General features: G+C 41.0%; 1 protein-coding gene across 2 annotated transcripts in view; it reads right to left on the bottom strand.

Annotated features, from left to right (window-relative positions):
• INTS6L (integrator complex subunit 6 like) overlaps positions 1–25,850 on the bottom strand; it is a gene marked incomplete at its 5' end in the record, with an annotated part of 50,811 nt that extends 24,961 nt beyond the window's left edge. For both annotated transcript variants that reach the window (XM_082864454.1, XM_082864455.1), the window contains 6 exons: positions 2,175–2,303; positions 2,563–2,746; positions 2,963–3,052; positions 3,858–4,007; positions 25,522–25,599; positions 25,740–25,850. In XM_082864454.1, the coding sequence (XP_082720580.1) occupies positions 2,175–2,303; positions 2,563–2,746; positions 2,963–3,052; positions 3,858–4,007; positions 25,522–25,599; positions 25,740–25,850 (742 nt within the window). The remainder of the gene's footprint in view (positions 1–2,174; positions 2,304–2,562; positions 2,747–2,962; positions 3,053–3,857; positions 4,008–25,521; positions 25,600–25,739) is intronic.
• Between the last annotated feature and the right edge of the window lie 336 nt (positions 25,851–26,186).

Genomic DNA, 26,186 nt, shown 5'->3' with positions numbered 1-26,186 from the left:
CCTGTCCCCCAATTCCTTAATTACAACCAAAATATGTAGTTATACGGAAAACTGTTACAAAGTTAGTTTTAAATTTTCTGAGATTTGGACACATAAATTAAACACACTAAACCACAACAGTTATTTTTCCAAATTAGGCAAATGAAATTTTTCATTCCCTGGTATAGTTTTACATTTTTGAATCTGACAAAATAGGTCATAAATTCTATTTAGATTTTCTATTTCCAACAGATGAAAAAAAGTATTCTTTACTAAACAGTTAGACCCAATGACCACAAAGGCAAATTCACCAAAAGGTAGAAGGAATGCTGACAACACAATCTATGTATATAGTTGGGGAGGGAACACAAAGCAAATGCATCACGTTTATGTGGACTAATTCATTATAGTTTTCCCATCCCATCATTAAAATCCCATGGAAACTGGGCATCGTATAATGCTGAATAATATATCCTGAATGCATTTTAATTATTTGAACTAGCATATTTCATTTGCCCCCGGAAAACAGGGCAAGACAGAGCTACATAAACTTTAATGGGATGATTTATTAGTCTAAATTATATTTGTAAAAGATATGTGTTAGTGATTTGAGTCTCATTTTTTTCTTCAATATCATTTGATTTACTTAAGCATTACTTTAAACAAGTAATTACTTTAGAGCAGGGGATTTACTGCGGCCCATGGAGCTCTAGAGAATACATGTAGTGCTTCAGGGGACCAAGACGCCCCCTCTAAAGTTGAGATCACAATTCTGGGGATGTGCATTTTTCTGAGGAGAAAGTTCTTAGTTTTCATCAGAATCTCAAAGGTTAAGAACCCTGGACAAAGGGGAAATGGAGCAAGAAAGAATGTCTGAGCTATTTACGTGACACCACCTAATTGGTTTTCAGTAGGAAAGTTCCCCGTTCACATGAAGGTAATGAACACAAAATTATAGACCTGAGTGGTCAATCGTTACCAATATAACATGTCCTTCCTTTACAACTAATTTAATTACTTTAAAATGGGCTGTGAAGCCTCAGTCTTCTACAGCAGGTGTTTTGTTGTTGTTGTTGTTTTGGTTTTGGTTTTTTTTTTTTTTTTTTTTGGCCACGTGGCATGTGGGATCTAAGTTCCCTGACCAGGGATAGAACCTGAGCGCTTGGCAGTGAAAGCCCGGAGTCTTAACCACTGAACTGCCAGGGAAGTCCCTACAGCAGGTGTTTTTAAATTGGAGTCCAAGAACCCCTGAAATGAAACACAAAATTATGTGTGTATGTGTTGCCCATGTCCATTCTCCTGGGGAGAGGGGTCTCTACTTTTTCTAATAGCTTCTCAAAGGGTTCTGGGGACTAAATAGCAAAAAGGTCAGGAACCACAGGATCCACTGCTTCAGCAAGAAATGTGGGTCTTTCTGCCCCTTTGCACTTACTCCCTTTGCTTCTCCAGGCAGCTACCACTAATTGTGGCCACAGCGATTAAAATGTATGGATCAGATCAGGCAAGCACTGTGGTGATGATGGAGTCTAGGTACACATATGTATGTATGTGTGTGTGTGAACCAACAGGAATGAGGAGAAGCGATGGCCTGGAACAGAGCTCTGAGGAAGCCGTGCAATGGGGTATGATTCCCTTTCCCAATACAAAAGTAGCCCAGCTTTCATATTTTGAGATGTTGAAGTTTCCATAAAATCTCATTTGAAGAGAAAAGGTTCTGCAGTTAAAAAGTGGCCAGGAAAATACTGGTGTAGGATCTTATAGGATATTAGCAGTTCCTGGCTAAACATTCACAGATCTCATCAAGATAGCTTGGCACGTTTGGCGCTCACAAGACCAAAAGCAGATGGCTGGTTAAATGGCACTCTCTAGTCAATCTCCAGATATTTCATGAATAGAGAAGTGAAGAATTCAGCGTCATCCCAAGACTGGGACCTGGAATATGAAATGGGTAGGGAAAAGGGAGAATTTTCTGAGGAATATTTGACATTGAATTAAAGCTAGAATTTGGCTACCTGAAATGTATCCACAGGCAATGAATGAATGGTAGTTGTTTGGATGGATGTTTGTAACCACTTGATTGTGTGTGGCTAGTGAAGACCGTGTCTACTGTGATTAGTTCAATGTTTTCTCAATTTCAGATCACTCTCCTATAATAACACTTTAAGGTTAAAAAAAAAAAAGGTTATCTACCGTACCTTCTCCAATAGGAAGTGGATCTGGTCCCGTTTTTTCAAAGTTAATAACTACACCACTCTGAACTTTTTGAACTAAAGATTCTAAACACTGATTCAACATTCTCTGTGTTCTAACACAGTAGGAGCGACCTATACCAGAAGGAAAGACAAATAGTACAAGTTTGATCAAATAAAACACTACTTAACAATACAAGCATCTGAAATCCTAAAATACAACTTGAAATAATCAAAAGTACACTGGCAGCAGACATCCCACTAATGATGAGCTTAAGCAGCAGAGTTGAAAGATTCGGAAGGAAAAGAAGTAAAGACTGGATGTGGCATTTAAGAAAAATGGTACTCTGCTGCCCTGAATTTTTCCTTTAGAAATAGTAAATATTGCCAATACCTCCTGTGACTTCACACATCTGTGTAATGGCAGATTCATCAGTTGGTACACTCCCTAGCTGCTCTGGTTCAGTAGAAGCCAATCCAGGCAAACGCAACACCAGGGCAAATAACCTTTGATCCCAACGAAAAGGTTCTTTGGTTAGTTCACTTCCAGGCAGAGGAGAATTCAAAGGCAGATGAAGCTGATAAGGCAAAATTGGAAAAGTTTCATCATAACAACCCATGCAAAAATGAATCAGTTCAAGGGTTATGGAGTTCACTTTTCTTTGATGTCCTCAATAAAATGAGGCAATCTTTCAAGGATTACCAAGATGGAACGTTTGCTCAAACTTATTCTTAACTGAAATAGCTGCATGTTCTCTGCCATTTAAATGAAATTTGAAAAAAAGAAATCTCACCTCTTCTTGAACACCAGCAGTACTTGTTAACTTGTTTCCATCTGTGATGGTAATTAAAATAGATGGTTCTAAAAAAAATGGATTTCTCCCCTAAAATACATTTTAAAAGTATTAGAGCTGTGTAAAGTAATAGCATTGTATTTCAACTTTTACATTTGCCTCCATTGTATTTCAACTTTTACATTTGCCTCGCCTGTGATCTTTCAAGTGTGTGATAAAATTTGCCTGGATAAATAAGAAGGAAAAGATTAGGGACTGAAGTGGGTGGGAATCAAAATAACAATCCCTGCAGAGGTAACATTCAGAATAAACTGAGGAATTCTTATAATTCAGGAACTCCCCAAACTATAACATCCAAATCCCCCTCTCCCTCTGCTTTCCAAGTAATCATAAAAGAAAGATATTAAAGGGATTATACTGGCAGCATCCTCCATACCCGGGTATCATTCAGAATCCTGACTTATGCTCTGCAACCTGGCCAGTGACTGGTTATTGTGAGCAGAGTTTCTACAGTGGGAAAGTGTAATGATAACATCAGCAAATGCTATTCTGCCTTCCTCTTATACTAGAGCTTTTTCATTGAATTGAGAGGGATGAGGGACTTAAGGACTCTGAAAGTTTCTCTTCAATTGTCTTGTTCCAATATTCTCAGCAATGTATTCAGCCCATGATAGCTGATGATCTGATGTGTAGGCAATTTTAAATATTTTGTGGTCAAGCCACATAAAAGACTCCCCCAAAACGATTTTTGTTAAAGTATGTATTTAAAAGATACATGGACCTCCTTTTGGACATTATAAAAAAGAGCAGAAAACTTGGTAGCCATGCCCAATTTTAAATTCTTACCCCAAGTCACCAAAATAAATTAGCTGTACTCACTCAAATTATTTTTTACCTGTCCATAGTTGTCTATTCCAGATATTAATCTATTGAGATTTAACAAATCAAATGAGGATCTTAGAGCCTGACCAAGAGTAGTCAGTCCAGAAGCCTGAAGATTTTTTAGTTCACTCATGAATGTTGCGTGATTTTCCTTCCAACCAGCCTGCAAACCAAACATTTACAAAGAAATTCCCAATTATACAATGAACAATATATAAAGTGCAAACAACCACCAAATAGCAAGTATCAAACCTCTAACAAGTTAATAATTCCTTAATCTAATTCTATTCTATATCTCGACTGATCAAGTGGAACACAAGCAGGCCATTAGTTTCAGAAAGATCTGCCAGCCTTAATGATCAAGAGCAAAGATGCAAACAATGCATTCAGTCCATTATCGCTGGAGGGCTTTGGCTCAAGAAGCCTAATTTGCTATTCAGGCTCAATCAAACCTACCAAAACACCTCAGTATTTACCTTAGTTTGACACTGAGGATGAGCACAGAGCACGGGGCAGAGGAAGGAGTAATTTTTTAAATGCATCATCCTTGATGAGACAATTAGCTATTGAGTGTCTGATTTACACGAACTTTTCTAACCAAGAGTTTTTTCTCCCAAACAATATTTTCACTTTAAACAAGAGTATAGGTGGAATTATAGGAATGGAGCCACAACTATGTGGAGACAATCCTTCTGGCATCTTTAAACATTCAGAAAGGCACAATTCTAGAATAGAGGAGAAAGAAAAGAAACAAAAAGTTTTGACAAAGAAGCAGCATCGCCTAGGCACCCCCAGCAGCTATGAACAGCAGCAAAGAACCAAAGACCCAAGGTCAACAGCCAACATGCTCTGATTGAATCATTTGTAGAACAGAAGGAAAGGACCACGTTGACTAGTCAGCAATGTGGCTATAAAGACAAAGCAGCACAAAACGCCAAGAAGAGAAGCCAAAAGAAGATGGCAGCTAACAGTAGGTCACAGAGGAATAGGCCAGCAAAGGAGACGGTAGACAGCACAGCCTGGCAACTTTGTGGGACAAACAGGCACCTGAGTCTTGGTAGCCCTGTGGGCAGTAGTGTAATATGCTGAAGGTTCAAGTCATGCCAACCAGACCAGTAGAGCTGGAGGTGGAAAGCTAGCGCAAATAATGCAGAGCTAAACGAAATGACTGAAGTTTCATGTTCAGCTAAAGACCATTATTCACACAACTATAGCAAACACTATCTTTTCTAGTTTCATAGCCTCCTAAAGCAATCTGGGTCAGAGTGACTGAAAGGCAGAAAAGGGGCCCATTGCCTGTACCCTACTATGAAGCATATGCATGACCTTGAGCAAACCCGTCGGCTCTTAGGACCTAAGTTTCATTATCTGAAAATGAAGAGGATTAGGTAAACAGGGATACCGTGTAAGGCTGTGCATGTTACAACCCTGGAGAGCCATTCACATTGTGACCCATGAGAATGGAGCCCCCTAGGCTTGAACAGTACGCAACCTCCATAACCATATAAGGTGAAGGTGATAAGATCCTTTCTAGTCCAACAGTCTGGATTCTGTGAAATTAAAAATGTGCTTTTAGGGACTTCCCTGGTGGCGCAGTGGTTAAGAATCCGCCTGCCAAAGCAGGGGACACGGGTTCAAGCCCTGGTCCGGGAAGATCCCATGTGCTGTGGAGCAACTAAGCCCACGAGCCACAACTACTGAAGCCCGCGCGCCTAGAGCCTGTGCTCCGCAACAAGAGAAGCCACTGCAATGAGAAGCCCATGCACTGCAACGAAGAGTAGCCCCCGCTCGCTGCGACTAGAGAAAGTCCGGGTGCAGCAACGAAGACCCAACACAGTCAAAAATAAAATTAATTAATTTTTTTAAAATGTGAGTTTTCTCTGTGTGTGTGTGTGTGTGTTTCCTAACATATCCTGTAAGTCAAAGGATCTAAAGGTAGAACCTTTCCATGTATTATTCCTTTGGCCAGATTGTACATATGACTTATAGTAGCTGGGAAAAGTAGAGGATGTGAATAATTTCTTGTGACCCAAGGAAAATCTTACTGAACTAGACAAACTAAACTTTAGTTAAAAGGAAGGATTATGATTTGAATTGTCCTAATCAAATACTTAGAAATATCAGCAGGTGATTATAAATCACACTGAATTCAAAACTTAGCTTTCTTATTTGGGGTAGAAGAGAAGGTCTACAGCTGCGGGTGAGGGACAGGGATAGCATCAATTCTTTCCTTTATTTATCCAACAAATTTTTATGGACCAACTATGCTATGCTGGGCAGAATGCTACATGCTGGAGATATCAAGAGGAATTAGCCCTTGAGGAGTTCCTGCCGCAAAGGAATAAGGAATGCAGTTATGGAGACGGAAAGAACAAATGACCAGGGAGTTAGGGAAGGCTTGTCACAGAAGACGGGGCATTTGAAGAAGTCTAATGGCATGAGGAGAAGATCATGGGATCCCCACACTGATGTGAGGAGTGGAGGGGGCAGGGCAAAGGAAGAGAACAGAGTTCATAAAAGGACGGAGCTTCCTGGGGAACCGCAAGTAATTTGATTATCATCACTCTGAGTACGCAGCAGGAGGCAAAGCTGATAAGCTGGGCTCTGACTATAACGTGCTGTGTACATTGTGCTCAGTAGTCTGGATTTTATCTGTTGGCCCTGGGAATGACCTGAGGTTTTTAATTAGGGGCGTGGCATGATCAGATCTGTATTTTAGCAAGATCGTTCTGCTGGGAGTTGGAGAATAAATTGTGGGGTGGAGGGGAAGCTGAAGCTTGAGGCAGGGAAACTGGTTTGGAGAATGTTGCAATAGCTTATGAGAAAAGTGATGAAAGCCTGAGCGAGGGCAGCGGGGATGGAGAGGAGGCTGCAGATTAAAGAAGTATTTCAGAGGTGGAGTCAGAAGGATTTAGTAGCTAATTAGGGGCATGGGTGAGGGAGAAAAAGGGTCATACATTAGGTTGAGTTCTCTTGCTTGGGCAAGCCTGTGAATGGTGGGGTCTTTCACCCAGAAGCCACTTTACAAAGTTGACTTTTTTTTTCCAGAATGGCTTCATTTAGCAATCTAACTTCTACACTGTACACTCAGAGTTACATCTGCAGCGAGTGTTGAACTTCTGAGAGCCACAAGATAGTTCAAGGCATGACTAAAGAAAAATCAGTGAACTACTTGATCTGGTAAAGGGTTGGGATAAGGTTTGAGTACCACCTAAGCAAGCACCCTATAACTCATCTGTGTTTAGAATAATGTGTCCTAATTGTTACTAATCAATCTGTCAGAATGACTGCTCTTTAAAATTTCTTTTCTAATATGAATTGAAAACAGTTTACAAATTGTTTCTGCACCTGAATCACTGGCATTCAATTTTTAGGTCAATTCCAATCCTTTGCAATGAATTAGACAATACTTGAAATTTGAATGGTATTCCTATCTCAGTACTACACAGTGTATGGGCTACATTTACAACCCAAAGCAATAAACTTCTTGGTAGCAGTTTAGCTCCTTCAAGAGAAGAATTAATGCCCCTAAGTCCAGTCCTCAGAATGCTGAAGGGGAAAAAAGGCCTACAGAGTGATTTAAATATCTAGAGAACCTTATTAATGTGAAAAATTCTTCCAAAAAGATATTTATTAGTTCTAGTGGGAGAAAGTATGTTTACATTCTTCATTCATTGCTTGCAGTTGATTTTTTCATAAATGAATTCAGGACAGCCCGTTGACCTTCTTTCATACAGTCTTTTATTTCAAGTAACTCCAAAGATATCCTACTCTCATGTCAGTAAAACCTTTACTCCTGATAATAACTTCCATACATTTTTATGGAGATTTACAGCTTACAAAGCATTTTCGTACTTCACATTTGCCTAAGACAATCCTATAAAATAGGCATGGTATTACCATCTCTATTTTGTTTTAACAGACCAGGAGGAGGTAAGACTTGAGTATGACTTGTTTGTTGGGGGGATAGTGGATAAGTCAGAGAGGCACAGTCTGGAGTTGCACTATCTGATCCAGTAGCCCCCCAGCCACTGAGAACTTGAAACATGGCTAGTCTGACTTGAGATGTGATATAAATGTAAAATACACATGGGATGTTGAGGACTTAGAACGACAACAAAAAAGAATGAAGATATCTCATTATTTATCTTTCGACTGATTGCATGTTGAAGTGATAATATTTTGAATGCTTTTAGGTAAATAAAGTATATTACTAAAAGTGTCACCTGTGGCTACTAGAAAATTTGAAATGCTATGTATGGCTGGCATTATATATCTATTGGACAGAGATCATCTAGAGGGAACTGAAGGTCAGGCAGGAGAACTTGGCCTTGCTTCAGCATAAAATAGGCTCATTACAGCTTCCAAGGCTGGGGGAAACAGGATCAAACAGTGTCTCAGGAAGGTCAGTCTGGCAGTGAATTATAGGATAGACTGGAGAAGAAGCTGTAGTCACGAACAATAAGCTAGGAGGTTAGAATAGGCATCTAGGCCTGAGGAAGGGGTTAATTGAGAAACATTTTGAACCACCAAGATAGGACTTGGTGACAGACAGACCATAGGCCTAAATGAGACAGAGTAACAGATGATTACTAGACTTCTAACCTGAGACAACTAAAGAACAGAGGTTTAGGACAAAGGAATAACCTGGGGTGAATGAAATCCTAAACTAAGAGTTTACTGTCTTCACAGGTCAAGTTTTTAAAGTCTCCCAGAAGTAAAATGAGAATAATGATGATGATGATAAATAATAATCATAGGTAATATTAATCAGTGCCTATGTGTCAGGAACTCACTTATGCTAAGCAGAGCATTTTATACCTATCCTTCTCATCTGGGCCTCATAACCACCCCATGAAGTAGGTGCTATTATTATATCCATTTTATAGATTAGCACACTGAGGCTCAGAGAGGATAAACAACTTGTCCAGGTCAAAACAACTAATAAATGACACAGCCAGGATTTGAACCCAGGTAGTCTAACTTTAGAACCCACCAATGTAAACCACTATACTAGAGGTTCTTCTACCTATTCTACATATTCACCTCATAGACATGTCTTGTTATACTAGCTTAAAGGTTCATGAGTTTAATGGAATTTCCAAATTTCATTAGTTTAAGTCTACTTTCCCTGATGTCAGAACGCAGACCAGTTGGGTGTGGGGAGCAGTGAATTAGGACTTGGAAGACCCTGGTCTAATCCTGGCTGTAACTAACAGGCAAAACAAGTGGTCCAGAGTAAGTCGTTTCCCCTTACTGGGGCTGTTTCCTCACCTAAGCAATGAAAAAACTGAAAACCAACTCTAAGGTCCCTTCCAGTTTTCATACCCTATCATTCCATACCTTGTATCCATCCTTTATATAAATCTGACTAACAGAAAGAAAATGCCTCATATCTTAATAAATATGCTAATTCAGGTCTGGTTTAAATTTGTATAGCCAACTAAAGACATCTTTTGAATGTCAGCAGGAAGAGTATGGGCCTTTCAGTCTGTCAATGACTTGGGTTCTCCCCGCAGCTCTACAGACTAGCCCACTAGCCTTTTATTCCCTACTCATATCACCACAAAAAGGAGAGAGTCTGTACTCCTTTCCTCAGAAGGGCAAAGCCTAAAAGAAATATTGTCTACTACCCTCTGCACCCCTATTTCCATGTCCTTATCTGGTATGTTCTCTGCCATATGGTGCTTAAAGGGTAGGTTTTGCCCCTATGACAGAACTATAGTGGAGGTCTGTCAACATGTGAACTATTTGGAAGCTTTTTATGAACACACATCTAAGTTATACCCTCCAGTCTAGCTTTCCTCAGGAATAACGCTGTTATTTAGAATTCTGGCTGGCTCCTGTGTCTTATTTCTCCATTGGTTTCAATGGAGGAGGGAAAGGTAGGGGTGTTATTTAATGGCTCCCCCAAACCTCAGCACCCGAACACTTGTCCTTCCTGAACTTCATTCCATTTCGGCAGGACCATTTCTCTGATTCATTGATTTTTATTTTATTTTTATTTTTTAAAATGAAGAACTCTTTCCTCCAAGGAAATCTTGCCAGGAAGTATAAACAAGTAAAAGAGATAAAAACAGATCAACTGTCCTTGAAGAGGATGTGGCAGTGGTGTTACAGCCCTTTCTGTAAACGCCTGCTCTATCTCTGAAGGTCACTTGCAATCCTTTTCCAAAATATAAATGATCGTGTTAGACTCAGTATACAGTGCAGATTTAATGAACACGGTATTAACTTCTCCATCCAAGGTAACTGAAAAACATTTTTTAGGGCAGCTGCATCTAGCTTTCCACAGAAGAAGCACCCCTTAAAAGACCATATAGATGGAATATGTATAAATAAAAAAACAGTTGAATAGTTAAAATTCTCTAGGGTGACAGCTCCTGAAAGAGAATGGCAGTGAATCTTTTCAAATAGCAAAAATAATCCTTCTCTATTACAGACTGTCACAAGCCAGGCTCTCTCACATGCAGCGAGAGAACCTCTCACTGGAAGGGCATCACTTGCTCTGTCCCTCTGACTGGGTGCTGAGCCACTGCACTAACCCATTTTGAGCACATGCACCCGAAAGCCTCTTTGGACCCTACCCTGAGGAGCAGTTCAATTCAATCCAAGGCTTCCTAGCTTGTTAGCAAGCCCTTCACAATGAATAAAAAGCCTCGCTGGATTCCAGAGAGAAAATACATGTTGTTTCCCTCTCCTTGACAAGACTTTTTAACTTCTATTAAAGGAAATGAAATCAGCCTGGTAATATTTGCCCTTCATAAACTCATATAGAGGGCTATCCCGAACCTTGGGCTCTTCTAGGTGGTTACAAACAAGATGATTAACGGATTTAAGTATTTTCCCAGATGTTGCAAGTTAAAGCCAAAGAGTCTAAATTTAGCAGGGCCATCATTTCTCTTGTTGAAAGATAAACTATTTTCCTTTTTCCATCTGCTCTCCAGAAGTTGGGGAGAAACTTGCTCTGCAACAACACAGACAATTTGAATAAATCAACTTCAATGGCATTTTTCAACTAACTTAACTTTCTTCTCCAATTTAACATTCTATCATCTTTGTCATCACAAACTGTTCTTGTGTTGGTAAAGTGACCAGTGGGACAGGATGACATGAAAAATAAGAAGCCCTGCTTTTCCAATCAACTCTGTCTCCTGAGAAGACAAATGACTTTTCCCTTGGTCTTTGCCCTTAGCTTTACATGGAATATTTGTGCGAGTTAAGTTTTCAACTTCGAGAATTTTCTTCTCACAACTAAAATGGACTCCAATTCTGATACATATAAGATGAGGTTTACTTGCCCTCTTAGGTAAACAGAACACTGTAACAGCTGAAATCACTTTAATATGTTCAAATGTCTTTTTTTTCAGTATTTTATTTTATTTTTTTGGTGTGTCTCCATATAAAATGTCTTTTTAAATTGTGTTTACAGCTAGAGCACCTATAAAGGAGGTTGTTAAAACTGTGAAATACACATTAGGAAGATGCTATATCATTGAAAGAATAGGATTGTCTCGCTTCTTGTATCAACTTTGAAAACTCTTCTTGCACTATATCTTCTGACCCTATCTGACACAATATTTTTCCCTTAATACTGTAGCAATTTGGTCTGATTTCACTTTTTTTTTTGTGGTTTTCTCACTTGATTCAAGGTACTGATACAGTTCTAGGTTCAAAGGAGACATTCTATTATTCTGTGTTTTATATGTACTAATACAGCTTTCTCTTGTAAAATTACTTGTTTTAAGACTATCCAGTTCTCAGGACAGGAATAAAGACACAGATGTAGAGAATGGACTTGAGGACACGGGGATGGGGAAGGGCAAACTGGGACAAAGTGAGAGAATGGCATTGACATATATACACTACCAAATATAAAATAGATAGCTAGTGGGAAGCAGCTGCATAGCACAGGGAGATCAGCTCGGTGCTTTGTGACCACCTAGAGGGGTGGGATAGGGAGGGTGGGAGGGAGGGAGATGCAAGAGGGAGGAGATATGGGGATATATGTATACATATAGCTGATTCACTTTGTTATAAAGCAGAAACTAACACACCATTGTAAAGCAATTATACTCCAATAAAGATGTTAAAAAAAAAAACAACAGAATATCCAGTTCTCTTGGATTCCTTTTTGTCAAATTTACTTCCCCAGGGGTACTTCTTAGTGTCCTGAACTTGCTAAGATACTCGAAGCCCATTTTATCTGATTACATCAGTTCTCTCCCAGAGAACTCTGAATGTTATCATTCTGTAGTTCAGTCCACCAATTTTCATCCACAAGCTTCAGGAAATACTACCAGCCAAGACCACAAAAACAGAAATCTAGCTTACTTGAGTCTTCTACTTTTTAAAAAAATTCTTAGAAATTGACCCCCTAATATATTGCAGAAACTTATGTGACAGTCTGTGGCCTGCTGAATTGTTTTTTCAGCAGATGGTTAAAGACTCTCATAACCACATATTTTTAAGTAAACCGGGCAAAGATATGATTCAGTTTGATTCCACCCTCACAAAGTTCACCATTTTGTGTCTCTTTAGGATACCTAGGATAAGGTGTTTTTTTTTTAGTGGATTAACAATCATCAGGATTAGTCTAAAATATCTGCAAACTTCATTTATGACTTTTCAATTCTTACCCAAGGGAATTAAGATAAAATTATGAAGTAGCACACCTCTCAGAGTTCATGTGAAAGCGTAAGATCAAAAGAAATTTGATCTCACCAGAGGATGCTAACATGTAGAAACCAAATTTTCTCCTCTGTCCAAGAGGCAACTGAACTGTTACTGAAAGGAAAATATCATAGGGCTGCAAAGAATTTACCAAACTCGGTCAGATATAAATGTTAAGTTTCCTCTTTCACTCCCAGTCCATTTCAACTGTAGCTACTGACCAATACTCATTATTAGAAAAAAACAAAAACAAAAACAAAAATCAACCAACCAACCAAACAAACAAAAAAAAAACGCTATCATGCTGAGCACATGTTCAATTGCTTAGGTTTGAGGTTCTGATAGGAGATATTTTTATGAACACATACACAAGATAAAAATCAACAAAAGTGGTCTTGGAAAATACACAAGGACAGGAGTGAGACTAAGCCACCCAAACATTACAGAAAGAGTTGAAGAGAGGAGAGAGCAGAATGGCCATTCCTTACTTTCTAAAGATCTTACGGCATCTCTTTCCTCCAGACTAATTCTTTTTAAACAATTCTCTCAAAAACTTTTTATGAGCTGTTTTTTACATTATAAAAGTAACGCACGTTCACTGTTAAAAATCCCAACAGAAATACAAAGTTAGTCTATCTCTTCACCAAATTGTCAGTACCACTATTCAGAGGTAACCATTGCTAGGAATCTGTCCTAAACATTAAACTGTTGGCAGCAAACAGAAATGACTGCAATAAGATGAAGTGGCATTTACCAATAAGATGGAGTGACCAATTTAACCAGTAGGTACATGATACAGCACTTTAACCACTTACAGAAACTGTTTTCTAAAATTTAAAGCAATTTTGGGACTTCCCTGCAGGTCCAGTGGTTAAGACTCCGCGCTTCCACTTCAGGGGGCGCAGGTTCGATCCCTGGTCGGGGAACTAAGGTTCCGCATGGCATGCGGCGCAGCCAAAAAAATTAAAGCAATTCTGAAGTCCCCCTGACGTCCCAGCCAGAATTATTCCACTTCCTGCCTTTCAGTTATACAATTCTCTCCTGACTTTTTTCAGAAGGAATAGTGGAAATAATCTAGTCTAATCCCTTCGTTTTACAGATAAGAAAACTGACACGTAAAAGGTTACGTGACTTGCCCAGGGTCATGTGTCTAATCAGTAGCTACCAGACAGGCTATCCTATGACCACTTTTTCAAATCTAATTTTTATGAAAGTACCTAGGAAGACTTTAAATAGACTTCTAAAATATAGCTCAAAAACTTCACTATGAAATGGAATTTACAATGTCTATACCCATGTAAACTTTTAAGAAAAAGGAGCACTTTGCTCCAAACATCTTGCACGTTCTCCTACAAGACATACAACAGGAGGGACCCCCAATTTTCCAATGTCATGGCTGTATTAAAGACTAGATATTCTCCCTGGAATCCCATTATCCACTGTCTAGCTGCGTGGGCTCCCTTCCACAGAGACAAAGGCAAAGAGGGACTGGTTAAATATACGGCAGGGCTTCCCAGCATCTTGAGGCCAATTTAAATAAAAACATCTTGGTCTGGTTCAGGCTAATCAACCGCTAAAGGTCAGAGTCCAGCTCTCTCCCCCTTCCTCCTGCAACTTCTCATCATTATAACAGCATTTAAAGCACCTTCTGTCACATCCTCCCCCTCAAGTCACACCCTTGCTGGCATGCTTTCAGTTCATTTTCTCTCCTCCCCCAGGCCTCTGGTCCCTCTGGCTCTCTCTCTCTCTTCTCCCTTTGGTTAACTGATGGTCTAAGAGTTGGCATCAGGAGTGGGGAGACAAACTCAGGGGGTGGAAAAGAGAGGTCTGGCTGAAGGGCAGGGCTCCTGTGGGGAAATGATGGGAAATACGTTTATACAGACACATGGAGCAGGTCCTAGAGAGCTCAGAATGGCAGACTGAGCAATTTTGACTTGATTCCATAGGCACTGGGGAGTCTCTGAAGGCTTATGAGCGGGGGAGTGATATGATGAAACCACCTTTTTAAGAAAGTTAGCAGTTGGTATGTGTAGAGAGTAGGAATTTGGGAAGCACTTGGAAGACTACATAAGAAGGTTGCTATAGTGGCCAAAGCACAGAAGTCAGGACCTGGACTGAAGTGCTGGCAGCAGAAATTGAGTTGAAGGAACATACGTAAGGGACATTGCAAAGGGATAGGCCTCAGAAGAAGATGGAAGGACAGGATCAAAGCTGAATAACGTCCACTGTGCAATCCTGAGTGACAAAAAGATGGGGAATATAGAAGACGGGATAGTTTTAGAGCCACAAGCAGGTCTGTTTGACATGCTAACTATGAGCTGATGGCAGGAGAGACAGGCAAGTGGAGATGTCCCGTCGTCAGCTAGCGATGCCCGGGTGAGAAGCTGAAGTTGGGGAGTAGAAGGAATATTTGAAATCATGAATGAGGTAGGATGCATTCAGCAAGGGAAAAGAATTTGGCAGATAGGGAAAGAATTATCAGAGACAGGGGTGGAGAAACAGAAGGGAGGAGGTGATAAGTTTCTGGAAGGAAGAAGCATTAACAGTTTCAAATATAGGCAAGGACAAAAAGAATAAACATTAGTAAATTAGCCCTAGTAGCTATATAGTAAATCCTAAGACCTTAATAAACTATATTTACTTTCCTCAGTAGTACTACTCCTTACTCACACAAACAAATGTTTTGAGCCTCTTGTTCAATAACATTCAAGTCCAGAGTTTGGTTCTTAGTACTAAGTTTAGTGAACTATTCAACTTAACAGGGCAGGATATAACTAACGAAAGAGCAGGTGCATATGGTTGAAGATACAGGCACATATATATTAAGATAATCACGCACATATGGTTTAAGATATAGAATTCTATTTTTTCTGAGAACATCTGGCACATCTGGCACAAAAGCCTTCATGTAACTTTTCTCTGGTTAAGACCCCAGTGGCTAAGTTGGCAGCACCTCCAATCCTCTGAAATCCATCCCTTACCAACCTAACTAAGCAGGAAGGGGGGAAAAGTTATCTGCCTATGGCAGGGGTGTGGCTTGAGGAGAATGGGAGATCTGGCTGAAATGGGGAGCGGACCATTAGATCAGGCACAGGTTGAGAGAGAAAACTCGGCGAAGGCAGTATGGCATGCTCAGGCCTTTTACAAAATGGCTTCTGCCTCTCCCACGGGCTGTGGATTAAAGGAAACTAAATGGCTACTGTGGAGTACATTGACTGTCTTTCTTTTCCCTATAAGAGAAACATTTATCAGGAGAGTGACAGGGTGAAGATGATGTATCTGTTTCTGAAGGCCATTAGATCGCCAAAAACCACCGTGTTGCTTTTTCAAGCCTACCGTTCCTCCCATGGGGCCTACTCGGCCTAGGCCCCAGTACTCAACCTCTACTCCCCAGCTATCTCAAGTTCCATCAACTGAGAGTCCCAACAACTCCATCTCTTTCCCTGAGTAGCGGCATAACTGTGATATCAAAGACCAAAGTGATTCACAAACAAATGCACCATGATATTCACCTACAAAGAATCAGAGAAATAATAAAAATGGTAACACTGGCAGTAGTCATTTTCATTCATCGAGTGCTTGCTCTAGTATCAAACACTGTCCTATCAAAAGCAACGATAAATAATAGCATGATCCCAGGACATATACCATAATGAGAAAATACCACTGAGAAGTTATTAAAAGGAATATTCTACCATAATTGACAGGGAAAGTGAAGTGGCTCATTACTTAAGACTCTGGAATAGAGACAGACCTGGGTTACTATTCAGTTGTGTTACTTAACCTCTCTGGCCCCCAGTTTCCTTATCTGTTAAGTGGGGATAATAATAGTACCTGTGATTTAGGCTGGTTGGGAAGATAAATGAAATAAGCACTGTACATTCATTGGCACATTGCCCTGTACATAAGCATTATTCAATAAATGTCAGCTGCTATTATTAGAAAGCTATTATATTATTGTTCATTATTATAAGGAAATAGATATAAGTCAAATCATATCTGTAAAAGCCAGATAACACCTTTCACTATAAGATAGGTTTTAGGAGGATCTAAAACTAGGGCTACAAAATGGTTCCACATCATATACATGCTATTCATCAACATATCTGTACTCTCACCGAGGCTCAGAATTAGACATTGGTATTTATTCCTTAAATGGGAGCCATTACAGTAACAAAAAATAACATTGTCACTCCTGTAATCCCCCTTAGGAGGATTGAGCTTAGAGAAAGTAATGATCATGGGAGCCCGCCCATGGCCCCATTTGGACCTCCCCCCTCCTTTTAATGCTACTGATGACTTCCCATGATATAAGACAAGGGCCTTGCTAAGGAACCTCAAGAAACCCTTCAACAAGAGCAGTGATACAAACCCCTCTTTGTTTCTTAGGTTTTACACTATGCCAAGCTAAAGAATTTATCCTTTATCCTCCTTCTCTTGATGAATACTGTTCCTGGGAATTCTTAGGCCAAGTAGCTATGTAAATCTAATAAGGGATATGTTACATATTTCTAATAGCACTAAAAGCATGGAACATTTTGTGCCACTGGTGACCACATATTATAAACAGAATTCTGAATTACTGTAGTTACATTAGGAGTTCACATATATATTCTTTTCTACTTAGCCCAGGAAAAAAACTTCTAACCCAACCAGTTGGATCACCAACTGTATCCAAAAGTTTAAGCAACCAAACTGGCTTTCAATACAAACAAGAATGGGATGCTTTCATATTTTTACCCCAGGGCCAAGGGTTATCAACCCATCAACTCTGAACTGTATGATAACCTCTCATGCACAAATGACTCCATTATGGAGGTGCTCACTTAAAACAGAACTTTGAGAGGGAGAATCCCCCTTCAGAAACAATTTCTAGAACATGAACATCATAAATATGTTAAGAAAAAATAGAGACCAACACTGTTGTCCAATAGAAACATAGTGAAAGCCACATAAGTAATTTTATATATTCATGTAGCCACATTTAAAAAATAGAAACAAGTGAGATTAATAATATATTTAATTTAATATATCAAAAGTATTGTCTAAACTTGTAGTCAATATAAAAATTGTTAATGAGATATTTTATATACTTTTGGTACTAAATCTTCAAAATCCCGTGTTTAGTTTACACTTACAACACATCTTGATTCAAACTAGCCACCTATTCAAGGGCTCAATAACCACACGTGGCTAGTGGATGCTGTACTGAACGGCGCAAATACAGCCAGTCTGACATGAGTGACTGGTATATTTTGAAGAGCCATGCCTACCCTCACGGACACCTCAGCCCTTCCACCGTCTTTGATGGAGCACTTAGAGTGTACCCACCCCTCTCTGGGACCACTAGTCCACCTGGAGTTGTGAGGAAGAAGGGGGGGAAAGGATGTGTTTTTAACAAAGCACCTTGGAAACCCAACTCCATTTCCCAGTAGAAACAATAGCAAACACAATAGTTCTGTGGCTAAGTGGCATGAAGGGTTAAATAGGCTTTCCTGGGGAGGAAGGTCTGGGAACCTAATCACCATTTAGAACACTGCATCCAGGAGATAGCGTGTTCCAACCTTCCAATAGGCACACAAAGAGACTGCCTGGATCTCTCATCTACATTCTTAGTAAAAGGGAACTGACAGCCATGTTTACAAAGAGTTTTTCATTTAAGTACTTAAATTAAGCCGGTTGGTTCACTTCTTCATCCCTGTCCCCTCCTCCCCGCATTCAGAGGGTCCTTCAATCCTGCCCTTCTCTGGAAAGCACATTTCTCCCTGAGACGTGGAACAGCTGCCATTTTGGAACACTCTGTGAAACTGAGAACCCTGTCTTCTGAACAGTTCTAGTTATATTTCTGAAGCAAAGGCAAACTGAAAAGGACAATATTTGCCCTTTCCTTATGTGTGCCCTGCCCTTCTGCCACCCTTCCTACCCCCATCCTAACCTCAAAGTCAAAAGCTCTCAAGTGGCCAGCACTAATGCAAAACTAGGCAACTTCAACTACATATTTTAGATCTCCCCCACCTCTCATTCTCTCATCTCCCCCAGCCCACCTCAACGTACACTTCTGCATAATAACCATGCAAGCACACAGACAACAAGCCTTATCCTATTTGTCTTCAAATCCACCTCATAGCTCTTCATTCCAGGAGAAATGTACAAACTCTAGCTTGTAGGTTTCAAAGCCCTTTTGTGATCCAGTCTTAACTAGTTGCAATCTTGACTGGATAAACTGAATCATCACTGGGTCCTGTCAATTCTCCCTCCCTCATCTGCAATCTGTTGGTTCAGAGTCCACTGTTCTTGAAATCTCCCGTATCTTAATCCACATTCTCCAGTCACCTTTTTCCAATGACTCTTCTCAAGACCCTTGAGGGCTAGGACCGTATCTTTTACTATTCCAGTTTCCCCTTGGGCCAAGTCTTTCCTGGTGTCACCTTCGGCCCCAAGTATAGTATAGTACAGTCCACAGAGGGTGCTGAATGAACACATGGTATATGAAAGCCTAGACTGCTATAGTAGCAATCCAATGTCAGACTTATCTGCCAGAAACACCATTTTGGTCATATCACCACAATGGTGGTAAAAGTCAGACCAACGGCTACCTTCAGGGGAGGAAGGGATTGCAGGAAGAAGCAGGAAGCATTTTCTCGGTTAAGTTCTAGACAGAGGGTTAAGGGATCATAGTGGAAGTTGTTACACTGTTTGGAGTAGGGGTGGGCAGAGGGGCAGGATGACTTTTGAGAATGTAGAATGAAGAAGTGAGGCATGTCAGGCCAACCAGTGTGTCCCAGGCAGAGGGAACAACATATGCAATGGTACAGAAGCAAGAGGCAGAGTGAGTCTGGACAAGTGACTCTGAAGAGTGTGGAGAGACACTGTTGGCAAAACCAGGTTAAGTAGTTTGGATTTTATTCTGAAATATAATGGGGAGTCCCTGAAGAATTTTTAGTAGGGGAATGACTTTTGAATTTACTCTATTTTAAGAATCAGCAATCTAGTGGTGATGAGGGTGAAGAATCAGTGGCAAGCAAGACCAGAAGGAGGGAGACCAACTGAGTGGCTGCTGAAACAATGGTCCAGATGAAAGTTGAAACAAGGGAGGAGCAAATAAGAATGAATGGATACAAGACAGGTTTAGGATACAGAACAGACAGGACTCCATAATTGTCTCAGCACTCCCTAGTCATCTCCCAGCTGGTATCTAATGTGAAAGTAGCACTTACTCCCTTGACCAGGGATCTAGTCTTCTACCCCAAAATCCCCCCTTTTCTTCCTTTTTTTTAACAAGAAATATTTTATTCGCTGCAAAACAAAACAACAAACAAACAAAAGTGCAGATAAACATAGTAGTATACACATGACCAATGGAGGGTTCTCTATATAAGCTTTCACTAAAGTTCTAATTCCTCCTTCTACTCTTACATAAAGAAAAAGAGCTATCAGGCAGAGTACCTCATTCTTAAAATTCTTTCCAGTAAACTATATTTAATTCACAGGTTGGATAGAAGTCTGGAAGCATTTACTTTTTATGTATGTATGTATATATGTTTACTTGATATATAACATTGTATTCGTTTCAGGTGTTCAACATAATGATTTGATATTTGTATATAGTGCAAAATGATCACCACAGAAAAGCTAGTTAATATCCATTGTCACACAAAATTACAACATTTTTTCTTTTTTCTTATGAGAACTTTTAAGATCTACTCTTAGCAGCTTTCAAATATACAACACAGCAGTGTTAACTATGGTCACCATGCTGTACATTACATTCCATGACTTATTTATTTTATACCTGGAAGTTTGTACCTTTTGCCACCCTTCACCCACTTTGACCACCCTCCACCCCCTGCCTCTGGCAACCACCAATCTGTTCTCTGTATCTATGAGCTTGTTTTGTTTTCATTTTGTTTTGGTTTAGATTCCACATTTAAGTGAGATCACATGGTATTTGTCTTTCTCTGTCTGACTTATTTCCCTTGACATAATGCCCTCAAGGTCCATCCGTGTTGGCACAAATAGCAAGATTTCCTTCTTTTTTATGGCTGAATAATATTCCATTGTATGTATATATCACATTTTCTTTATTCATACATCAATGGACATCTAGGTTGTTTTCATATCTTGGTTATTATAAATAAGCTGCAATGAACACGGGGGTACTTATATCTTTTCAAGTTAATGCTTTCATTTTCTTCAGATAAGTACCCAGAAGTGGAGTTGCTGGATCATACGTTAGTTCTATGTTTAATTTTTTGAGGAATCTCCATACTGTTTTCCATAGTGACTGCACCAATTTACATTCCCACCAACAGTGGAGGAGGGTTCCCTTTTCTCCACATCCTTTCCAACACTTGTTACTTGTGTTTTTGTTAACAGCTATTCTAACGGGCCTGTGGTGATATTATTGTGGTTTTATTTACATTTTCCTGATGATTAGTGATGTTAAGCATCTTTTCATGTACCTGCTGTCCATCTGTATATCTTCCTTGAAAAAATGTCTATTCAGATCCTCTGCCCATTTTTTAATCAGATTGTTTAGTTTTTTTGCTACTGAGTTCTGTACATATTTTGGATGTTAACGCCTTATCAGGTATATAATTTGACAAGATTTTCTCCCATTCAGCAGGTTGCCTTTTCATTTTGTTGATGATTTCTTTCCCCCTTTTTCATTTCAAAATTACTATCATCACACGCTTCAAATGGCCAATGAGGAAGGTGAAAAGGAAGCAAGATCAGGGGAGGAACAACTAATTATAAAAGTCAATGCCCCACTTTTGTGGCATTTTGAGTTTTCAATGCACCTTCCATTGCCTCCGGTTGTTCTCACCAGCCACGTTGCCACTGTTTCACCCAAAACCACTTCCTTAGCTTCCAACCACAATGAAAGGCTCCCCTAAAAGTCACTCCTTTTCCAAATAAGCCCCATAAAATATACTCATGGGCATATGAAAAAGTTAAGCCTTAGTTAAAAATACCACTAAATGCTTGGAACACAGATCATTTAAAGAGCATAGGTTTACTTCTTAAATCTGTAAGCCAAAATACTGCCTTTTGCTGATACATGTTGACAAAGGCACACAGATACCAGTAAGCAAGGCTGGCTACAGGATGTGAAAAAGCAACACTCAAGGGAAAATTGCACTTTTTCAAATGCTCTCTGTTTCAAATTACAGACTTGGGATATTTCTTTGAAACAACTCTCCCTATTTATTAAAAAAAAGTCTGTACATGATTTATACATGTGTTTCAGCTATTTCTAGAAAAATGACTCAGTTTTATGTTTAGAAAAAAAGCATTTCCTTCAATAAAAAAGAAATCGCTTTAAGAAAGTAGCTTCAAACATCAAACCATTTTGAATACTTATTATCTACTCCAGTCTCACGGCTCACTTTCTTCTTGGTGCCCTCAATTTGCTCAGAGTTAGTAGTAGCGACAAGCTTACCTCTGCTATTCACTGAATAAAAGGAAATTATGACTCATAGCAAAACAAAACATACAAGACAGCAGAACCTCAGCCAAAACTATTAAGAATTATTATACCAAAAAAAGAAAAAGAAAAAAAAGCCCCACCCCACTTCTTAAAACCATGTATTAGTCTTATAAGGATACACTGAAAATTTAAAAATATTAAAAGGCTTCATCCCAGCTGTGTACACTAAAGATACCATTGTATAAATGTAGTGTTAACATTTGTGACACTATGTATAAAACCTGTCTACAAAGCAACACTTGAAACAGATGTAGCACAAAATACTTGCATTTCATATGCTTTTTATATGGTTCCCCAAATCAAACTTAATTCCATCCATGCCCAGCTGACTGCAAGTTACAGGTATGACTAATTTTAAAAGAGCACATAGCCATGTCCTAAGGGGTATGCAGTAAGAAGCTACTAAGTCCTGGGTGAAATACTATATTCACATGCTCAACAGTATACTTTAGTGAAGAATTCCAGTCACAGTAACTTTTCACAACAAGATTTATTGTCAGAGCTTGTAAGTGGATATACTGGGAATAGTTCCACGCCTATTAGGAAAAAAACCTTCCAACCAAATGCACAACTCACGCCTGTTACACCACCAGCAGAACTGAATCTTCTACTAGGAAAAAAAAAATCGGTTTTGCAGTGCTTAGAGTTGGATATAACCAAGACCTGAGAAATAAGTAGGCAGTTACTTTGACAAGAGATAAACAATGGCCCTCCAACTGTACAGAAATCCAAAAATACACTTCACGTTATTCTGCAGAAAAACAAGTTAACAAATAAAACCCTATCTAACATCACTTTGCTGAAAGGACCTCAGGGTCCTAGCGAAGAGTGCAGTTTCAAGTAGCAACTAAGACGCCTGCTGACAGTCAAATAAAGACCTATTTGATAATCAGTGTGACAGAAAACAGACATTTATGGCTCCCAGCTATTAGTAAGTGAAAGATTAGACTAAATTTTAAGAAAAATTCACCAAATGTTCTAAAATTTCAGACCTTCCAAAATGGCTAGATCCTAAAAGCAAAAGAACAAATAGTTACCACATGCTGAGGGGAGGGACGGGGGTGGGCAGCAGGGAGTGACCGAAAGGGACTCACAGAAAGAAAATGCTACCAAAATATGGCATATCATTAGAAATTCAGGTATAGACAGTAAAATGACAAGAACATCATTAAGATCATTGACCATTCCCTAGCATGTGTAGTTATCATGTAAGATTAAAATGAAAAAACCTGAATGACTTTAGAGAAGACTAAAGAAGATAACTCACGATTAGCAACTGAAAGTATTATACAAAGTATCTTCCCACACCTGCCCTGCATAAGAAGAGAAAGATCAAAGTCAGCTTGGAAGAAGGTTTTTTACTTTAGGAAAAAATGTAGTGTAGAAGATGGCAAGATAAAAAGAGCTGACAGATGAAATTTCCACTAAAAACAAAATTCAACTTTTCCCCTCTGTTCACAGAACTATCTGGAGCCTCTAAAATACCATGGATAAGTTACATAGCCACTAAAAATTTTAAGTATGAAGACTATGTGGCAACCGGGAATAATTCACAGGACAAAATAGGTGGAAAAGGCAGAACTCAAAGTAATATGTACATTATGATTACAATGCTAGGTAAAAAGCTGTAATGATGGTTGTTAAGAAGGCGGCCAGACTTTCTTTTTCTTTTCCAAAGATTCTGTAAATATTGCCATAAAAGTTTTATAGATCAAAAATCATGTTTAAACTATGAGTCTTGGCATTCAGGAAAATGTTAAATAAGTTATTCCTTTCAAGAAAAAAAAAGGCACACTGCTTTGTAGTTTATCCTTTTAACTAGTTCAAATTAAGGAGGATTTCAAATGGCCACACTACAAACGGTGGGTTCTTATCTGTATTAGTACTCAAAGGGTGTAGACTTTCATACTTAGGATGGACAAACATCTGCTTTTCTATGTGGAAAAAATGGTCACACCCTTGTAGGAAACTGACATGTTTAAAAAGCTTATGGCATTCTTAAAGATGTCTACTTGCTCCATTTTTCTAAATAGATAAATCAAAAACGGAAAACAAAGCATCAAAACCAGACCGGTTTTCAGGGGAACCTACTAATCAAACTGTTAACCGAAGCTACGAGTTACAAAAGTAAAGCCTCTCTGGTTTTATTTCTGAAGGAACGCTCTCTATAGCCAACTATTCAGTTTGGTAGGTTCCATTCTTTCAAACACCTCACTCGGCTAAAACGGATTACAACACATCCAGTGCCTCCCCGACCCTGTTAAGAGAATTCTGAGAAAAAGAGGGTATCTAGCGAAAGACGTCAAGGATTATGGTGATGTATTTTAAAATTTTCAATATGCAAGCAGGACTCTTATGCAGGTTGCTTTAATAGTCTGAGTTCTATTTTATCGGGCCACTGCAGGCAAAGCAGTTCTTTATCTCCTCACCATTAGGACAAGGGTAGGGAGGTGAAGTGCTCCCTACTTCTCTCCTGTAGGTCAGAACCCTGTGGATCAAGTCATCGCATTTGACTATTGTAACCGCGCTCAGCGAGTCCTCCCCTTCCTTCCTTTCTTTTCCCTGGACAAATCCCTACGTGACTAACACAAACCTAATTTTTGATGTCAGTAGGTAGGCCAGGTCCCTAAAAAGCTCTGTCCCCGCGGGTTCAGACTCTGCATCTCCCCGCCCCACCCTGTCGCGGCTTGGGTGGAATCGCCAATGAAACACAACAGTAGCTAAGGTAACAGAGCCGGGCTTAACCGGACCGATGCCGGAGAAGTAGTAAAAAGAGTTTCTCCGGGCCTGGGGGTTGGGAGGCTGGCTCCGCGGACTGATTTTCCATTGGGTGGGGGTGGGTTAGAGACCACAGAAGCGCAAAAGCAGTAGTCTAATCTTTGAAGGCCGGCGGCCGGCTCTGCCACGCTCTCAGCAGGAAGGGGAGGGGAGCTGGAGGAAGAGGGGGAGGAGAAGCGGCGAAGGAAGGGAGGAGGGGGGGAAGGAGGGGCCGGGGGCGGAGCCAGGGCTCCAGGAAAACCCGCGCGCGAGCCCGCAGCACCTCGGGGCGGAGTCGCCGGCTCCGTCCGGCCCCTCGGCCTCCACCGCGCGCGGTGCGCCCCGAAGGGGCGGGCCCGCCCGCAGCCTCCCTCCGGGTCTCGGGCCCTCCTTCCCCTCTCCTCCCTCCCCTCCCTCCTTTCCATCTCAGCAGCGCCCTCGGTCTCCCTCTCCGGCTCATACAAAAGCAAAATGTCCGCCATCTTCCGAGGCGGCTGCGCTCGTCGCCGCCACCGGCCCGGCTCTCCTGCGCTTTCTCCCCGGGGCCGCCCTTCCCCCGGCCCCCTCCCCGACCCCCGGCGCCGCAGCTCCTCGGAAGCCGCGGAGGCGCCACTCACCCCCACCCTCGCCCCCACCTCGCCCCGCCCGCCCCGCCGGGCGACGCAGGACCGCCTCGGGCGGGGGCAGGGGGGCTCGGCTGCCCAGGCCGACCGGCTCCCGCTTCCCGCCCGGCCCACCCCCTGGATGGCCCCTTTACCTTGATGCAGTACGGGGGTTCGTCGTAGGTGACCAGCATGTACCTGTCTCCGCGGCTGGCCGGGTCCCGGGCGCGCAGCTGCGGGACGAGGGGTGACGGAGGGGGCCGCGAAGGGAAGGGGGAGGAGGGGGCGATACCAACGTTACAGAAGCACCTAAATCCACCACCACCCCCATCCCTAGGGAACTCTCCCCATCTCTCCCCTCCCCTCCCTTTACCTTCAAGAATAACTCCACAGCGCCTTTGGCAATGTCCAAATAGGAGGTGCCCAGGTCAGTGCGCTGGTTCATAGAGGCGGACGTGTCTATGAGGAACAGCAGGATGGGCATCTTCCCCCGTACCCCTGGCTCCGGTCCCCACTCTCCTGGCCCTCTTGCCCTCACTGCCGCGTTCTGCCACCCGAACCCTCAACTCTCGCAGAGCCAGGGTGCAGGGAGCAAGAGTAAGAGGGGGAGACGGGACGGGACAGATGGAACTGCTCCTGGCCTCCTCTTTCTGCAGCCCCACCTCTTCTCCCTCCAAGGGAACTTGAAAGTGTGAGCGTGTGTAGCCCTCGGGGCCCTCCCCCTTCCTCTCTTCTGCCACCACTACTGCCGCCGCCGCCGCTGCCGCCGCAGGGACTATTGCCCGAGCATCGGTCCAAGCTCACTGAAGCGCTCGCCCCA

The sequence above is a fragment of the Leucopleurus acutus genome (genome assembly GCF_964270905.1).
Source record: "Leucopleurus acutus genome assembly, chromosome: X".
Classification (NCBI taxonomy): Eukaryota; Metazoa; Chordata; class Mammalia; order Artiodactyla; family Delphinidae; genus Leucopleurus; species Leucopleurus acutus.
The sequence above is the reverse complement of the archived record's forward strand: the minus strand, read 5'-3'. Positions and strand labels throughout refer to the sequence as shown.